We start from the raw sequence: 13,030 nt of genomic DNA on the forward strand, positions 1-13,030 counted from the left end.
CCCGGCCAGGTAGGGATCTTTCTTCTGTTTCCTTGTCTAGCTGTCCCAATTCGCTATGTATTTGGAAAAATACTCAGATTATTGTACCCCAGTAAAGCTAACGAGTGGCTCATTACGTGCACCGTCAAGTTATGCCTTTGGCTCTATTTCCTGTGTTACACCCAAATGAAATAATAGACAAGCTTCAAATACCTTCTCAGTTGATAAGATGGTCCCTCGTTATGTTCCTGGACCACCTCTTGAAAATCTTAGAATTGCACAATTTATAAGGGAAATAGAACTCCATATTTAAGCTGTTGCCCATTGAAATGCTTTTCAGCTTGAACTTTAAAGTAAACAGCCTCTATTATTTCAAGCTGCAGGATGGAGCTGGAGAAATTACAGCAAAAAGAGCACTTGTTTTACACGTTTTTCATCACATTCAACTCAGTATAGGATATTAACTTGTACCCCAATTGTGTTTATATGTGCATGTGTAAGTGACTGTAAGAAACAGTGAAAGCCAGAATGAAGCCAAGGGTGGAAGTTGTTTTTCTGCCCCCTGTGGTGAGTCTGGGGCTGCGTGTGTGCACGCCTGGGGCAGCCTGGGGCCATCAGAGGGGGCCTAGGGAGCAGTGAGAGCAGGGATGGAGTGAGAGTGGAATTGAAGGATAGGAGGTCAGCAGGGGTCTTGCAGGGAAAGGTGCCGGTTTGGACTGATAGCCAACCAGAGCAGTGGAATGGAGAGCTAGATGGTCGGATAGGGTGAGCGGGGGTGGTAGGAAGGAAGCATGAAGGGGAGATGTGGAGAGGATGGTGAGAGTTTGCACAAGGAGACCAAAAACACAGGTTGAACACGCGTATAGATAAAAATGAAAACTGGTCAAATCTTTTTTTTTTCAGGATTAGATTTTATTCTTACACTTAATTGCATGTTTAGCTGTGCAGATCACTTGGTGTATTATTAATTCATCATGTTAATTCAGAATTTGCTGCTCGTATCTGTAGGTAGGAGATCTTTTCAGCTCTTGTATTAGCAGCGCTGGGACCCAAAACCTTTTTGCTGCTACCAGCTGAGCTCCTTTGATTCAAACATCAAAGCAATATAGAAAGCATGGCATACATAGATTGTTTTCCCATTTCAGGCATTTTGCAGACACCGTTTTCCAGAGTAAACTAAATGAGCAAATGTTGTTGAGTGTTTGTTTCATGTCAGTTCATTGAGTTGTTTATTTCATCAGGATCAGATGAATGCCATCAGATATTTGGAAATACAAAGCAATGTTTAAAGTATACAGTACTGTGGAAACGTTTAGATCCAGTCATCATTTCTTTATATTTTCCTTCCAAGCAGCCAGACTTCCTTGTAATTCTTTAAAATGGTCTTGAGCAATAGTTCTGCAGACTTCCTGAAGGTCTTTCAAAGTTTTTCTTTGAACATTGGCTGCTTTTGTGTTTTTTAATTGTTAAGCCACTTAATACTGACCTATGAATCATTCAAGCATTAAAAAGGCTCCTAACTGATGAATCACAGTTGTGTCGACACATAACGTACAACTTAAAAAAAATAAATAATAAAATTGGATCTTTAGGCACTTTGTTACCAGCAGCCTGTCACAAAGACACATAATTTGTTCCCATTTCTTTAGTTGCATCTATGAAAAACAGCAAAGATTTCTGCAGCTGGACAAGTGGAGGGCAAAAGAAGAAGTGTCAGGCCTAAAAAACTATCTACAGCAGATGAACAGGATCTGAAAGTGATGTCCTTAAGAAAGAGGAAAAAATCCAGCAAAGACCTGACAGGACCTGAGAGATGCATCTGGACCTTCAGCTGATCCATCTACTGTTGGCCCAAGCCTCATCAGAAATGGCCTCCATGGAAGGGTGGCTGTCAAGAAGCCATTCTTAAGGAAGGGAAACAGGGAGAAAAGGCTGAGCTCTGCCAAATGACACAAGAAGTGGACTGAAAATCAGTGGCAACAGGTCTTATGGAGGGATGAATCCTCCCCAGAGCCCGGACCTCAACATTATTGAAGCAGTGTGGGATCATCTGACAGAGAACGGAACAAAAGGCAGCCGACATCCAAAGAAGAGCTTTGGGATGTCCTTCAAGAAGCCTGGAGAACTATTCCTGAAGACTCCTTAAAGAAATGACAGAAAGCTTGTCTGAGAGGGTTCAGGCTGTGTTGGAGAATAAAGGAGCTCAGACCAGAGATTCACTTTAAAGCTGCTTAGAATTATACAAACTTATATACTGTAATTGCGTTTATGTTTGCACACGTTTCAGTAAAGTGCTGCACCTACTTTCTGTTTTCCTAGAAATATATGAAGAAATGAGGGCTGGTTCAAGACTTTTGCGCAGTTCTGGGCTACTTTATATATTATGAGATGAAGTTTCTGGTAATGATAGCTCCCTCCTGTCAATATAATTCATTCATAAAATTTACTCCTGTGTGACAGACTGAGTTTGGATACGGGGGAAGTAGACGGGGTGGCAGAAACATAAAGAGAAATTGATCAGCATGTGCGTCTCTTCATTAGTGTTTCACCAAGGCTGCGTCCTCCACATGTTGCCTTGCTGTCTGGCCTATTAGAGAGACATGCAGGGAGTGTGCATGTTGTTTGAATGTGTGTGTCGTTTCAGGTAGACTCAGGCGGTCCATTTGGTTTCCAGTTTTTATTTTAGACCCCTGGGTTCTCTGCTTTTCTCTCCTCTGCTCTTTATCCCGCCATCTTTTCCCTCTCTTCTGGAGTTCAGAGTCTGTCCATCTGGAACATCTTCCCCCCCTTCACTCCCTCGGTCCCGTCCAGGCTGAGACGCGGGGGTGAAGGCCAACACCAGTAGGGGAGAAACTGTTGGAGATTTGGAGGGACAGAGGGAGAGATGTCAGTGCTATAATGAGTAACAACATGAAAGGTGACGGAGGGAGGGAGCGATAGAGGGAGGTAGTGGAAGAGAGATGAAGACAGAGGAGTAGAGGGACTGCTGTGGACAGAGGGAGGGATGAAGAATAGAGGGAATGGATGGGAAAGAAGAAGACTGCAGAGTGAGAGATAAAGCGGGAGCGGAGCGGTTGGGGCCCCGTGGTCCACTCTGCTCCGTTCACTCGTTTTCATTCGCCAGAGAAGAACAGAAAAAAGGAGGAGGAGGAGGAGATGGGCGTAGGAACAGCATGTGTCAGCGCCCGCCTGCTCCTGTTTCTTTCTCTTTTTTCCCCAACACTTTCTCCTCTTCTCTTTTCCTCCCCATCAACCATCCATCCTCCCCATCCTCTCTCCTCTCGAGGACTCTTCTCTAATTTAACTTTTCATTGAAATTTTCTTCGCTCCCCCCCCATCCTCCAGTTTCTCCCAGTTTGCCATTCAGCCTTGTCTTGCCAGGTCCCCTCGTGGCTAACTGACAAAGGCGCCGTTAAAAAGCCGTGTGATCCTCCATTTTAGCGCCAGCCATGCTAGTCAGAGGATTAGGGCTCTTTAATGACGCTAATCTCTCCTCCCCTTCTTTCTCAACACCCCTCCATCCCCCCACAAAAAGTGATTTTTTTTTTCCTCCTCCTCCGACTGAGTCTCTGTAGTCTCTTCATCACACTTTCCCACCTCAGAAACATTACCATCGAACTGACTCATGCCTGTAATGATCCACACGTGTCCAGACTGTCGTTGTTCTTTGCTACTTTTTTCTTTCTGTCTTTGAGCTTTTTTTGTTCTGATCATATTGGGTGGAGTATTTCTTTGTCTGGTGTTTGTCTGAACACACTTTTCTGATTTAATAAAAAGCGTCTTACAAATGCGTCTTTGTTTCGAGGCCGCATCACCAATCTCTCTCAGGCTACACCAAATACTTGCATCCTGTTGTGCGGTTAGCAGTTGGTGTCTGGATCATCGTAACACACCAACTGATGGTTCATTTACTAGGATGAAACGTATTTCATCCTCTGCTCTGGTACTGTTGTACTAATATCCCAAATAATTGATCCAGTGCGACTTCTTAATGTCTTACAGATTTCAGACTGGACAATAGTTTTTGAAGAACTTGTTTCCGTGCAGATCACAAAAGCTTTAATTTCTCATGATAGTAGAGTTTCAAACATACACTTGATCTGCTGTTAGGATCAGTCCCACAAAATCAAATAAAAGGGGGTTGCATCTCAATTCTGAAGAAATTTTCAATATTTTTGTTATTAAATGAAAGAGATTTTTTTTTGATGTGACCAACCTTAATTTGATCATCATTTGTATCATTAAGCAACTCGTTTCCTCTGCCTTATATTTCTTTTTTTTGTTGGCTACTCAAAGGTAAATAAGTAGCACCCACATAGAGCTTCAGAAAGTTGACAAACCTTATTTTTTCCAGTTTGATATCAGCAAACGTTTCAACAAACGTTTCAAAATGTAATTTATTAGGGATGCACTGATACCGGTACCGATACCATGTGTGTTCCGATACTACAGAACCGATACCAGTGTGACAGGAGCTTAGTTTTCCTGCAATGTGTTTGTGAAAGTTAAAATGTTAAAACAATATGTTGCACTAAGAGTAGTTTTATATTACTAAAATGTACAGTTGTATCTGGGTTGAATAAGCCTAAAGAAAATAAAACGTGTTTTATCGTAAGAACTGTAATGGCCTTGATTAGTACTCATATCGGTACTCGGTATCGGCAAGTACCAAGAGGTAAGTATTTGCACTTGTACTCGGTTTAAAAAAATGTGGCGTTGGTGCATCTCTGTCATTTATACACAGGAATTTGCAAGTGATTGACTTAAAAGGTCACATCGTATTTGACTTCCTAAGGTCATCTATGTATATAAGTTTTTTTTCTCCAATTATTAACAGCAGCTTAAAATTAGTGTGGTATAAAGTTTTTTTGTTGTTTTGTTGACAAGACAAATAAAGATTATTATTATTATCTGTGATTTAGATACAGCGCCACAAATGAATACACTGGCCAGCTCATCCTTGTGTGTCTCATCACAGGCAAACCACAGCAGTGATGTCACAACGCTAAAGTTTCAGCCCAATAATTTCCACCGTTATCCACACAGACTTTTAGAAATAAATTACTGGTGAAATATAATTTCCACATGGTCTTACTAATACACAAAAGTGTCTCTGTTTAGGCTCGGTTGGCCCTGTGGATCTTTTATCCGTTCATCTGGTTGCACTTTCATGATCCATTTCAGTGTATATTTGTTCTTTTTTACACTTTTGTACAGTCATGATTCAGACTTTTCTACCCCTTTGTCTTCTTAAGTCTTTGGACAACAATCACAATAAACACAGGTCTTTATTTTCAAATGTAGATGTTGACGTAAAATCATTATCATACTTGAATTCAAGTCTCCGAAAGTGTGAGGTCTCAACTCTGATTGGTCTAAAGATGTCCTCCCTTCCTGGGATATAAGATGTTTATGCATTAGTTGGATTTAAAACTTGATGTTGGTGAAGAGGGCAAAGGGAGCCCTACGCCGCGCTGGATGCAGCACAATCTAAACCAGTGTGGTTCCTGTATTGTGAGGAAAAAAAGTTGAATTGAGTGCATGCTTTTAGGCCTCGAGTTGATATCTGTATTTCTTATATTTTTAAACCTTTTTTCATGTTCCTTCTTGCTTCCAGTCAAATGTATAATTAATTGCGTTGACAGTATTTTTTAAGTCAGACCCCCCCCCTGCAGAGTTCTATTTGCTCATCGCAGTGCCTACGTTTCCACCACGATCGATCGATTCATCACATGAATCTGTTTTTCTCACCCCTCTCTGCAAGTCTTAATCCGCGGTAGACCAGACACACACATACCGAGCACACACCATCGTTGATTGAGGTAAAACGGTGTGTACTTTGGTGAAGTTTCAGTCATGATCAGGAGAAACTTCTCTTCTGCACACGCGTCTGTTTGCTTTGTGGAAACATTGTGTTCAAAATAATTTTTAGCACAAGTCACTTCTGACATTTTCCTCTTTCTCCCTCCCGTTGCCTTATTTTTTCTCTTTGATTTGTTGATGGCCTCGTTGATGTAGCTGTCAGATAAAGGAAAAGAAAAACAGCCTGGCCTCTCCTGTCTTCATCTTTGCTCTCTTTTATATTTTCCAGGCGAATGCTAAATAGCCTCACTGTGCTGCTTCAGAGCGCACAAAGAGCAACAGAACAATATCAAGCATTATTCAGCCCCCACTTTTGTCGCCTCAAATCCTTTCTGAAGTGTCTGTTAAAGGAGTCGTGGCCTTTTTGTCAACTCCGTGCAAGCCTACACAGGAGGGGAAAAAAGGGAAGGAGCAACGCATAATCTCCTATGTATGACAGATAAAGGGAGTGAATATCGCCATCTTTCCGCTCTGCTCTCCACATCTCCTAATCGCTTTTCCGACGTTTCAATCTGCCAAGGCCCTAATGAAAATATGATGAGGCGGATCTATGGTCCTTAGGGAGGGATGGAGGGATGGAAGGAGGGATGGCTGCAGAGGGAGGATGAAGGGAGAGAAAATACACTCTGTCCTTATTTCTGGGCTCCGTCGGGGATACATAGTTCTTGGAGCTTTCTATTTAGATGTTGCCACTGCTGGAGTGCATCTCTTTTTTTGTTTCATTCTCTCTTTATCTCTGCCATCCTTATTTTTATTATGTATTTGTGTGTGTAACCAGGATAGATGTGTTTATTATTATTATTTTTTGTTTATATCCCCTTTTTTTCTCGTTTTAACTCCCACAGGCTCCCTCCCCTGCTTTCTGCCTTCCAAGAAAGATGAAACTTAATCATTTAATGCTCGATGTTTTACCCCCATTTGTCCTTTTCTGCTTTCCTGTCTCTTCATTTGAAATCCTGGAGCTGTGTTGTTACAGGAGATGAATTAAAATTTTTCTGCATGTCTCCCTCCTGTCAGATGGTGACGATGACCCAGCAGGTCTGTCGTGGGTGCCTTCCTCGCCCTCCAGTAAAGATGTGGCGTCGCCCTCACAGATGCCCGATGGCTGCTGCGACCTTGGCATGGCCACTGGTGGCGAGGAGGAAGGAGGTGCAGGTCTGCCGTACCCCTGCCAGTTCTGTGACAAGTCCTTCAGGTATCTTCTGGGATGTTGCAGGAGTAACCCCTCCCCACCATTGAACAATAATGCAAATTTCATATTTGGATGTGCAGTTGCTCCCTCACATTCCACTCATGAATATCTATGTGTACATAAATAAACTGTACTTTCAGTGTTACCATGATAATGTGGAAAAGGAAGGCAAGAGTAAAGGGAATGAGGTGAATACATTTCTCACTAACCTCTCCAGGGACTCAGTCAAGAGCCATTTTAAGAACAGCTGTCTCAAACACACCACGCACTCATCATCATTATTCTCTATATTACTTCTTCTACCCAGCTGTTCTATCTTTTACTCTCTCTTTCTCCTTTTTTTTTTATTCATTACTCTTCTGTATAATTCAGTGCGTGTGCCTTGTTTTTCAAAATAACTCAGATTTTTCTCTTGCTTATAAAACAAAATGGGCCTGATTACTGTTGATGTTCCAAAACAACAGAAACAAGTCGACTCTCTTTATTCTTTAGATAATTTCTTGATAGTTTTTTTTAACCATCCTTTGTAACCCATGGCCCTCCATGGTGACACCCCAAGGCTTGGTGCTGGGGTCCTGTTGCTTGTCGGTGTACACCACCTCCTTTAGTCCGGTTATCGTCTTGCACAGCTTCTTCTACAAAATACCCAACGCTGCCTGTGTTTCCCACCAAATGACCCCATGGTTGCAGCACAAATCTCAGCTGGTCTCTGAAAGGGTTTTCATATCTCAAAGAGAGAACTGTTGATTATCACAGAAATGAATCTGTCAATATCAATGAAGAATCACCTTTTCATCTCTATCTCACACCAAGACTATGCCAGTAAGCCTGGCTGCAACCCATTTTTTGGGCCATCCCACTCTGACGACTGCCAACTGGACAGGCATAGGCCACTGTTTTCTCTTGCCTTAAATAGCAGGCATGCGCAGTACAACCCCTTCAGATGCAGGCTACCTACGGCCGCTAAAATCAAATTTGATTTACTAATGCTGCCGACAGAGTGACTTCTGGGTCAACCACAGCGAATTAACAGGTTTGTGCTCCTTCTCAACCGCTCCTTTCCTTTAGCCGCCTGAGCTACCTGAAGCGACACGAGCAGATCCACAGCGACAAGCTGCCTTTTAAGTGCACCTTCTGCAGCCGTCTGTTTAAACACAAGAGGAGCAGAGACCGCCATGTGAAACTCCACACAGGTATATGCAAACACTCAACCACAGTGTCCACAGTGTCACAGTTGCAGCTGTTTTCACCTGCTAAATGTCTGCTAAAAGCTAAGCTTTTCTTCAAAGTATCTTCATCTCTCATCAAACTCTCAAATGATCCAGGAGATAAGAAGTATAGTTGCCAGGAGTGTGAAGCTGCGTTCTCTCGCTCTGATCACCTGAAGATCCATCTCAAGACGCACAGGTAACTTCTTCTAAACCTGTTATCAGGAAACCTGTGGTTGTTTCTCCATTATCTTGCTCAATGTGTTTTGTTACTTTTTTCTAATTCACACATCCAGCTCCAGCAAACCATTCAAGTGCACTGTGTGTAAGCGTGGTTTCTCCTCCACGTCGTCGCTGCAGAGCCACATGCAGGTAAATCATGGATAAGTTGCTCTCCTTTACTACCGCACGTGTGCGCATTACTCCCAACATCAAAAATGTACCTCCCAAAATATTTCACGGTTTACTGTTCGTATGTGACTTTGTGTTTTAAGTCTGACTGTCTGACTCTGACAGGCTCACCGGAAGAACAGAGAGCATCTTGCCCTAAGGAGCGAGAAAGATGGAGGAAAGAAAGGAGGAGAGGGCGACCTGGAGCAGGACCTGTACATGTGTGATTACTGCGAGGAGACGTTCAGCCAGACTGACGAGTTAGAGAAACACGTCCTGACCAGACACCCCCAGTTGTCCGACCGAGCCGACTTGCAGTGCATACACTGTCCGGAGATCTTTCTGGACGAGGCTTCTCTTCTCACACATATTGAAACACAACATGCCAACCGCAAACACAAGTACTGCAGAGTTTAGCTTCTAAAGTTTTCTAACCCCTGAGAATCCGGACGAGGACTTTAGTTTTACATGTGTGTATTCTGTATTCCCAGATGTCCTGTCTGCTCAGAACAGTTCCCCTCTGTGGAGGATGTCTACTGCCACCTAGACAGTCATCGTCAGCCTGACTCCTCCAACCACAGTGCTGCCAGTCCTGACCCTGCGCTGGGCAGTGTGGCCTCCATGAGCTCAGCGACTCCGGACTCCAGTGCCAGTCTGGAGAGAGGCTCCACACCTGACTCCACATTAAAACACAGCCAGGGCAGCGAACGAAGCCGCAGAAGAGGCACCGACACCGTAGAGGACATGGGGTTAAGCCTGGGTCATCAAGTTGGAGGTTTGTTAGTCACCGACTCAACAAATTTAAGTTGAAATTCTTCAGCTATGTTTGCGTATGACTAAAGTACTGTCCGTCACTACAGGTGGGGGAGGGAATTGGGCCAAAGTGACGTACTCTTGCCCTTACTGCTCAAAGAGAGATTTCCATAGTCTGGCTGTGTTGGAGATTCATTTGAAGACCATCCATGCAGATAAGCCACAACAGAGCCATACCTGTCAGCTCTGCTTGGAAACTCTGCCAACGCTGTACAATCTCAATGAGCATGTGCGCAAAGCTCACCGTGCCAGTGGTGGAACTGTCGCTGCAGCTTTTCCCCTGCTGCAGTTCACCAATGTCACAGCTTTCCACTGCAACTACTGTCCGGACATGTTTGGGGACATCAACTCTCTGCAGGAGCACATCAGAGTGTCCCACTGCCTGCCTGGTGGGATTATGGCAGGATCCACCACATTAGGTGTGTTTGAAATCAAAACTCCGCATTCAGTCCAGAAATTTGGGCCAGTTGTGATCAGAATCTTGCACAGAAAACTGAAAAAGTTCAAATAAATGGTGTTGATTCATATAGAAATGTTGATCACGAGTGTTTAGATTAAGCTGTTGTGCCCATAACTTTTAAGTTCAACATCATGATTAAACGAATTTGTTACAATTTAACATAACTCTACCATCCTAGAGGGGAACCATGCCTTCTTCTGCAACCAGTGCTCAATGGGATTCCTGACGGAGTCTTCACTGACGGAACACATTCAGCAGACGCACTGCACCTCCGCCACAGGTGGAGGAGCAGCATCAGGAGGAGCCGTGGCCAAACTGGAGTCTCCTGTGCTCCAGGCGGCATCTCAGTCCTTCATGGAGGTGAGAATCAAAAATTGGTAGGTTTTAGTTGTAGTTGATGAGAACAAAATGCAGCCTGCCTGATCTTTGTTGATTAGTTTTTAGTCTGATTGGCAATAAGTTGGTTCCTTTAACCATGTAAGAAAAGTTTTCAGTTACTTCAGTTACTGCTTGTGACTGGACACAATGTGACATTTTGCATAGTTCAGGCTGTTCTCAAAACAGGAAGGAAACTGTATAAGAGTTGATGTAAATCACATTTTAAAGATCTTACATCCATCATAGCACAAAAGAAAGGAAAATTGCACGTTGAGACTATCCTTCCTTACACATACAGTCATGTAAAAAAGAAAGTACACCCTCTTTAAACTCTAGTGTTTATGTACATGGACATGATAAAGAATGATCTGGTCCTTACCAGGTCTTATCAGGTAAATCCAACCACAACACACCATATGACATCGTTATTCTTTCTTAACAAATACTAAGATACATGTATTTAGTATTTTTTAAGACCTGACAAGGACCAAATGGTTGTTCTATTGTGTCCTAATGCGTAAAAGAATTTAAAAGGTTTGCGTTTACTTTTCACATGACTGTAAGTGGGGTTGACTGATGACATTTCAGTCAACTGTTAGGTTGTTGCTATGACTGCAACTGAAGGTGCATTTCTGTCTCTCTTTCTCTGTTCTGTCCCATCCTGCATGCCCTTTCCAGATTTTCCTTCACTCTACAGGCACTTACTGTATATGTTGATGTATAATAACCTTAGAAAAGTAAAGATTTGTTGTCCGTGTACAGGTTTACTCGTGCCCTTACTGCACCAATTCTCCTATCTTCGGCTCACTCCTCAAGCTCACCAAGCACATAAAGGAAAACCACAAGAACATCCCACTGGCGAACAACAAACGGCAGGCGAAGGTTGCAGACCTTAGCCCCGCCTCTTCTGATATTGAGATCTCTTCTCCGAAGCGCCACAGATTGGGAGGGGACTCCACCCCATCCATGGGGAGCAATGGTGACTATCCATGCAACCAATGCGACCTTCGATTTGCCAGTTTTGAGAGTTTCCAGACGCATCTGAAGTCACACTTGGAGATGCTGTTGAGGCGCCAGTCCTGCCCACAGTGCAACAAGGAGGACTTTGAATCCCAGGAGGCGTTGCTTCAACACCTGACGGTGCATTACACCACCACATCGACGCAGTATGTGTGTGAGAGCTGTGATAAACAGTTCTCCTCAGTGGATGACCTGCAGAAACACCTGTTGGACATGCATACGTTTGTCCTGTACCACTGCACACTTTGTCAGGAGGTGTTTGACTCCAAGGTCTCCATACAGGTAAATGAGACACCTGCTACTTACAACTTGTTGCTTGTTAACCTTTTATTTGCATACAGAATACTTCCATTGGTGCATAAACAAGAAAACAAGTGCTGTATGTAAAAATGTACAGATTTAAATCCTGCTCCACTTCTCACTTTGGCCTTCTTTCTTCCAGGTGCATTTGGCAGTGAAACATAGCAATGAGAAGAAGCTGTTTCGCTGCACAGCCTGCGCCTGGGACTTCAGGAAGGAGGCAGATCTTCAGCTTCATGTCAAGCATAATCACCTGGGCCAAAGGTCAGGCCTTCCAGGAGGTCTTGCAGGTACACTTCTCCTTTTTCTGTGATTACAGTGAAGTCTCATTTGAGACCTATGAGAACTATAGAAAGATAATGATCATAGGATAAAACAGAGCATGATGTGAAAAGTTGACATTCATTGAATAAGAGTTGATTGAACTTGAATATGCATATCTTCATTAGATTCTCATCTCGCAGGACTCAAGCCCCGGAAGTGCATCTTCTGTGGGGAGACGTTTGGAACAGAAGTGGAGCTCCAGTGTCACATCACCACACACAGCAAGAAGTTCACATGTCGCTTTTGTGGCAAAGCTTTCCATGCCATCTCCCTGCTGGAAAGACACCTGAGAGAAAAGCACTGCATCTTCGATGGCAGCAACATCACCGGCAATGGCGGAGGAACAGGCAGCAGTGGGAGTCAGAATGGGACACCCAATGGGCTGGCGCAGACCTCCAAACGAGGAAGCGGCAACGGAGGTGTTGAAAGAGCAACGGTCGCAGCAGCTGAACAAGCCGATTTGCAGAACATTCTGCTGAAGACTGGAGTTGTGGGAGGAGGCTCAGCTCAGGGAGGAGATACAGCTAACAGCCACGAGGCCAGCGGAGGAGAAGAGGAGCTGGACAATTCGGAGCCCATGTATGCCTGCGATATCTGTGGGGCGGCCTACACCATGGAGTCCCTGCTGCAGAACCACCGGCTGCGTGACCACAACATCCGACCGGGAGAGGATGATGCTGGTAAGAACTGATTCTCTTCTCCACCGCACTTTTACTGTTTTGAAGATGGAGTTGCTTTTATCTTTTTGTCCTATATTTTAAGATAAAATGATCGTTTTATATTCTAGGTTCTCGAAAGAAGAAGGCAGATTTCATCAAAGGGAACCATAAGTGCAACGTGTGCTCCAGGACTTTCTTCTCGGAGAGTGGGCTTCGTGAGCACGCTCAGACGCACCGTGGTCCTGCCAAACACTACATGTGTCCAATATGTGGCGAGCGTTTCCCTTCTCTGCTAACACTCACTGAACACAAGGTACTTACTGCTGTCCAGCCTGTATATTCCTGGTTGTGTACACGTCCTTTGTATCGATGTTTTTTTCCTGAAAGTGGAGCTGTAGTAATGTGTGCAACAACACAACCATCTGTGTGTTTTTGCTTCTCTCTT

At 43.8% G+C, this 13,030-nt stretch overlaps 1 protein-coding gene across 3 annotated transcripts in view; it reads left to right on the forward strand.

Moving 5' to 3' along the window:
• Nucleotides 1–13,030, forward strand: part of znf423 (zinc finger protein 423) — a 157,932-nt gene that overhangs the window by 67,997 nt on the left and 76,905 nt on the right. For 2 of the 3 annotated variants that reach the window (XM_072386659.1, XM_072386661.1), the window contains exons 4-15: nt 6,859–7,036; nt 8,102–8,226; nt 8,359–8,440; nt 8,538–8,613; nt 8,758–9,032; nt 9,123–9,406; nt 9,492–9,863; nt 10,083–10,264; nt 11,045–11,584; nt 11,745–11,892; nt 12,052–12,606; nt 12,714–12,898. In XM_072386659.1, the coding sequence (XP_072242760.1) occupies nt 6,859–7,036; nt 8,102–8,226; nt 8,359–8,440; nt 8,538–8,613; nt 8,758–9,032; nt 9,123–9,406; nt 9,492–9,863; nt 10,083–10,264; nt 11,045–11,584; nt 11,745–11,892; nt 12,052–12,606; nt 12,714–12,898 (3,002 nt within the window). The remainder of the gene's footprint in view (nt 1–6,858; nt 7,037–8,101; nt 8,227–8,358; nt 8,441–8,537; nt 8,614–8,757; nt 9,033–9,122; nt 9,407–9,491; nt 9,864–10,082; nt 10,265–11,044; nt 11,585–11,744; nt 11,893–12,051; nt 12,607–12,713; nt 12,899–13,030) is intronic. The other variant, XM_072386660.1, reaches the window with a different exon arrangement.

The sequence above is a fragment of the Leuresthes tenuis genome, unplaced genomic scaffold, assembly GCF_036924035.1.
Source record: "Leuresthes tenuis unplaced genomic scaffold, fLeuTen1.0.hap1 SCAF_5, whole genome shotgun sequence".
NCBI classification, from domain to species: domain Eukaryota; kingdom Metazoa; phylum Chordata; class Actinopteri; order Atheriniformes; family Atherinopsidae; genus Leuresthes; species Leuresthes tenuis.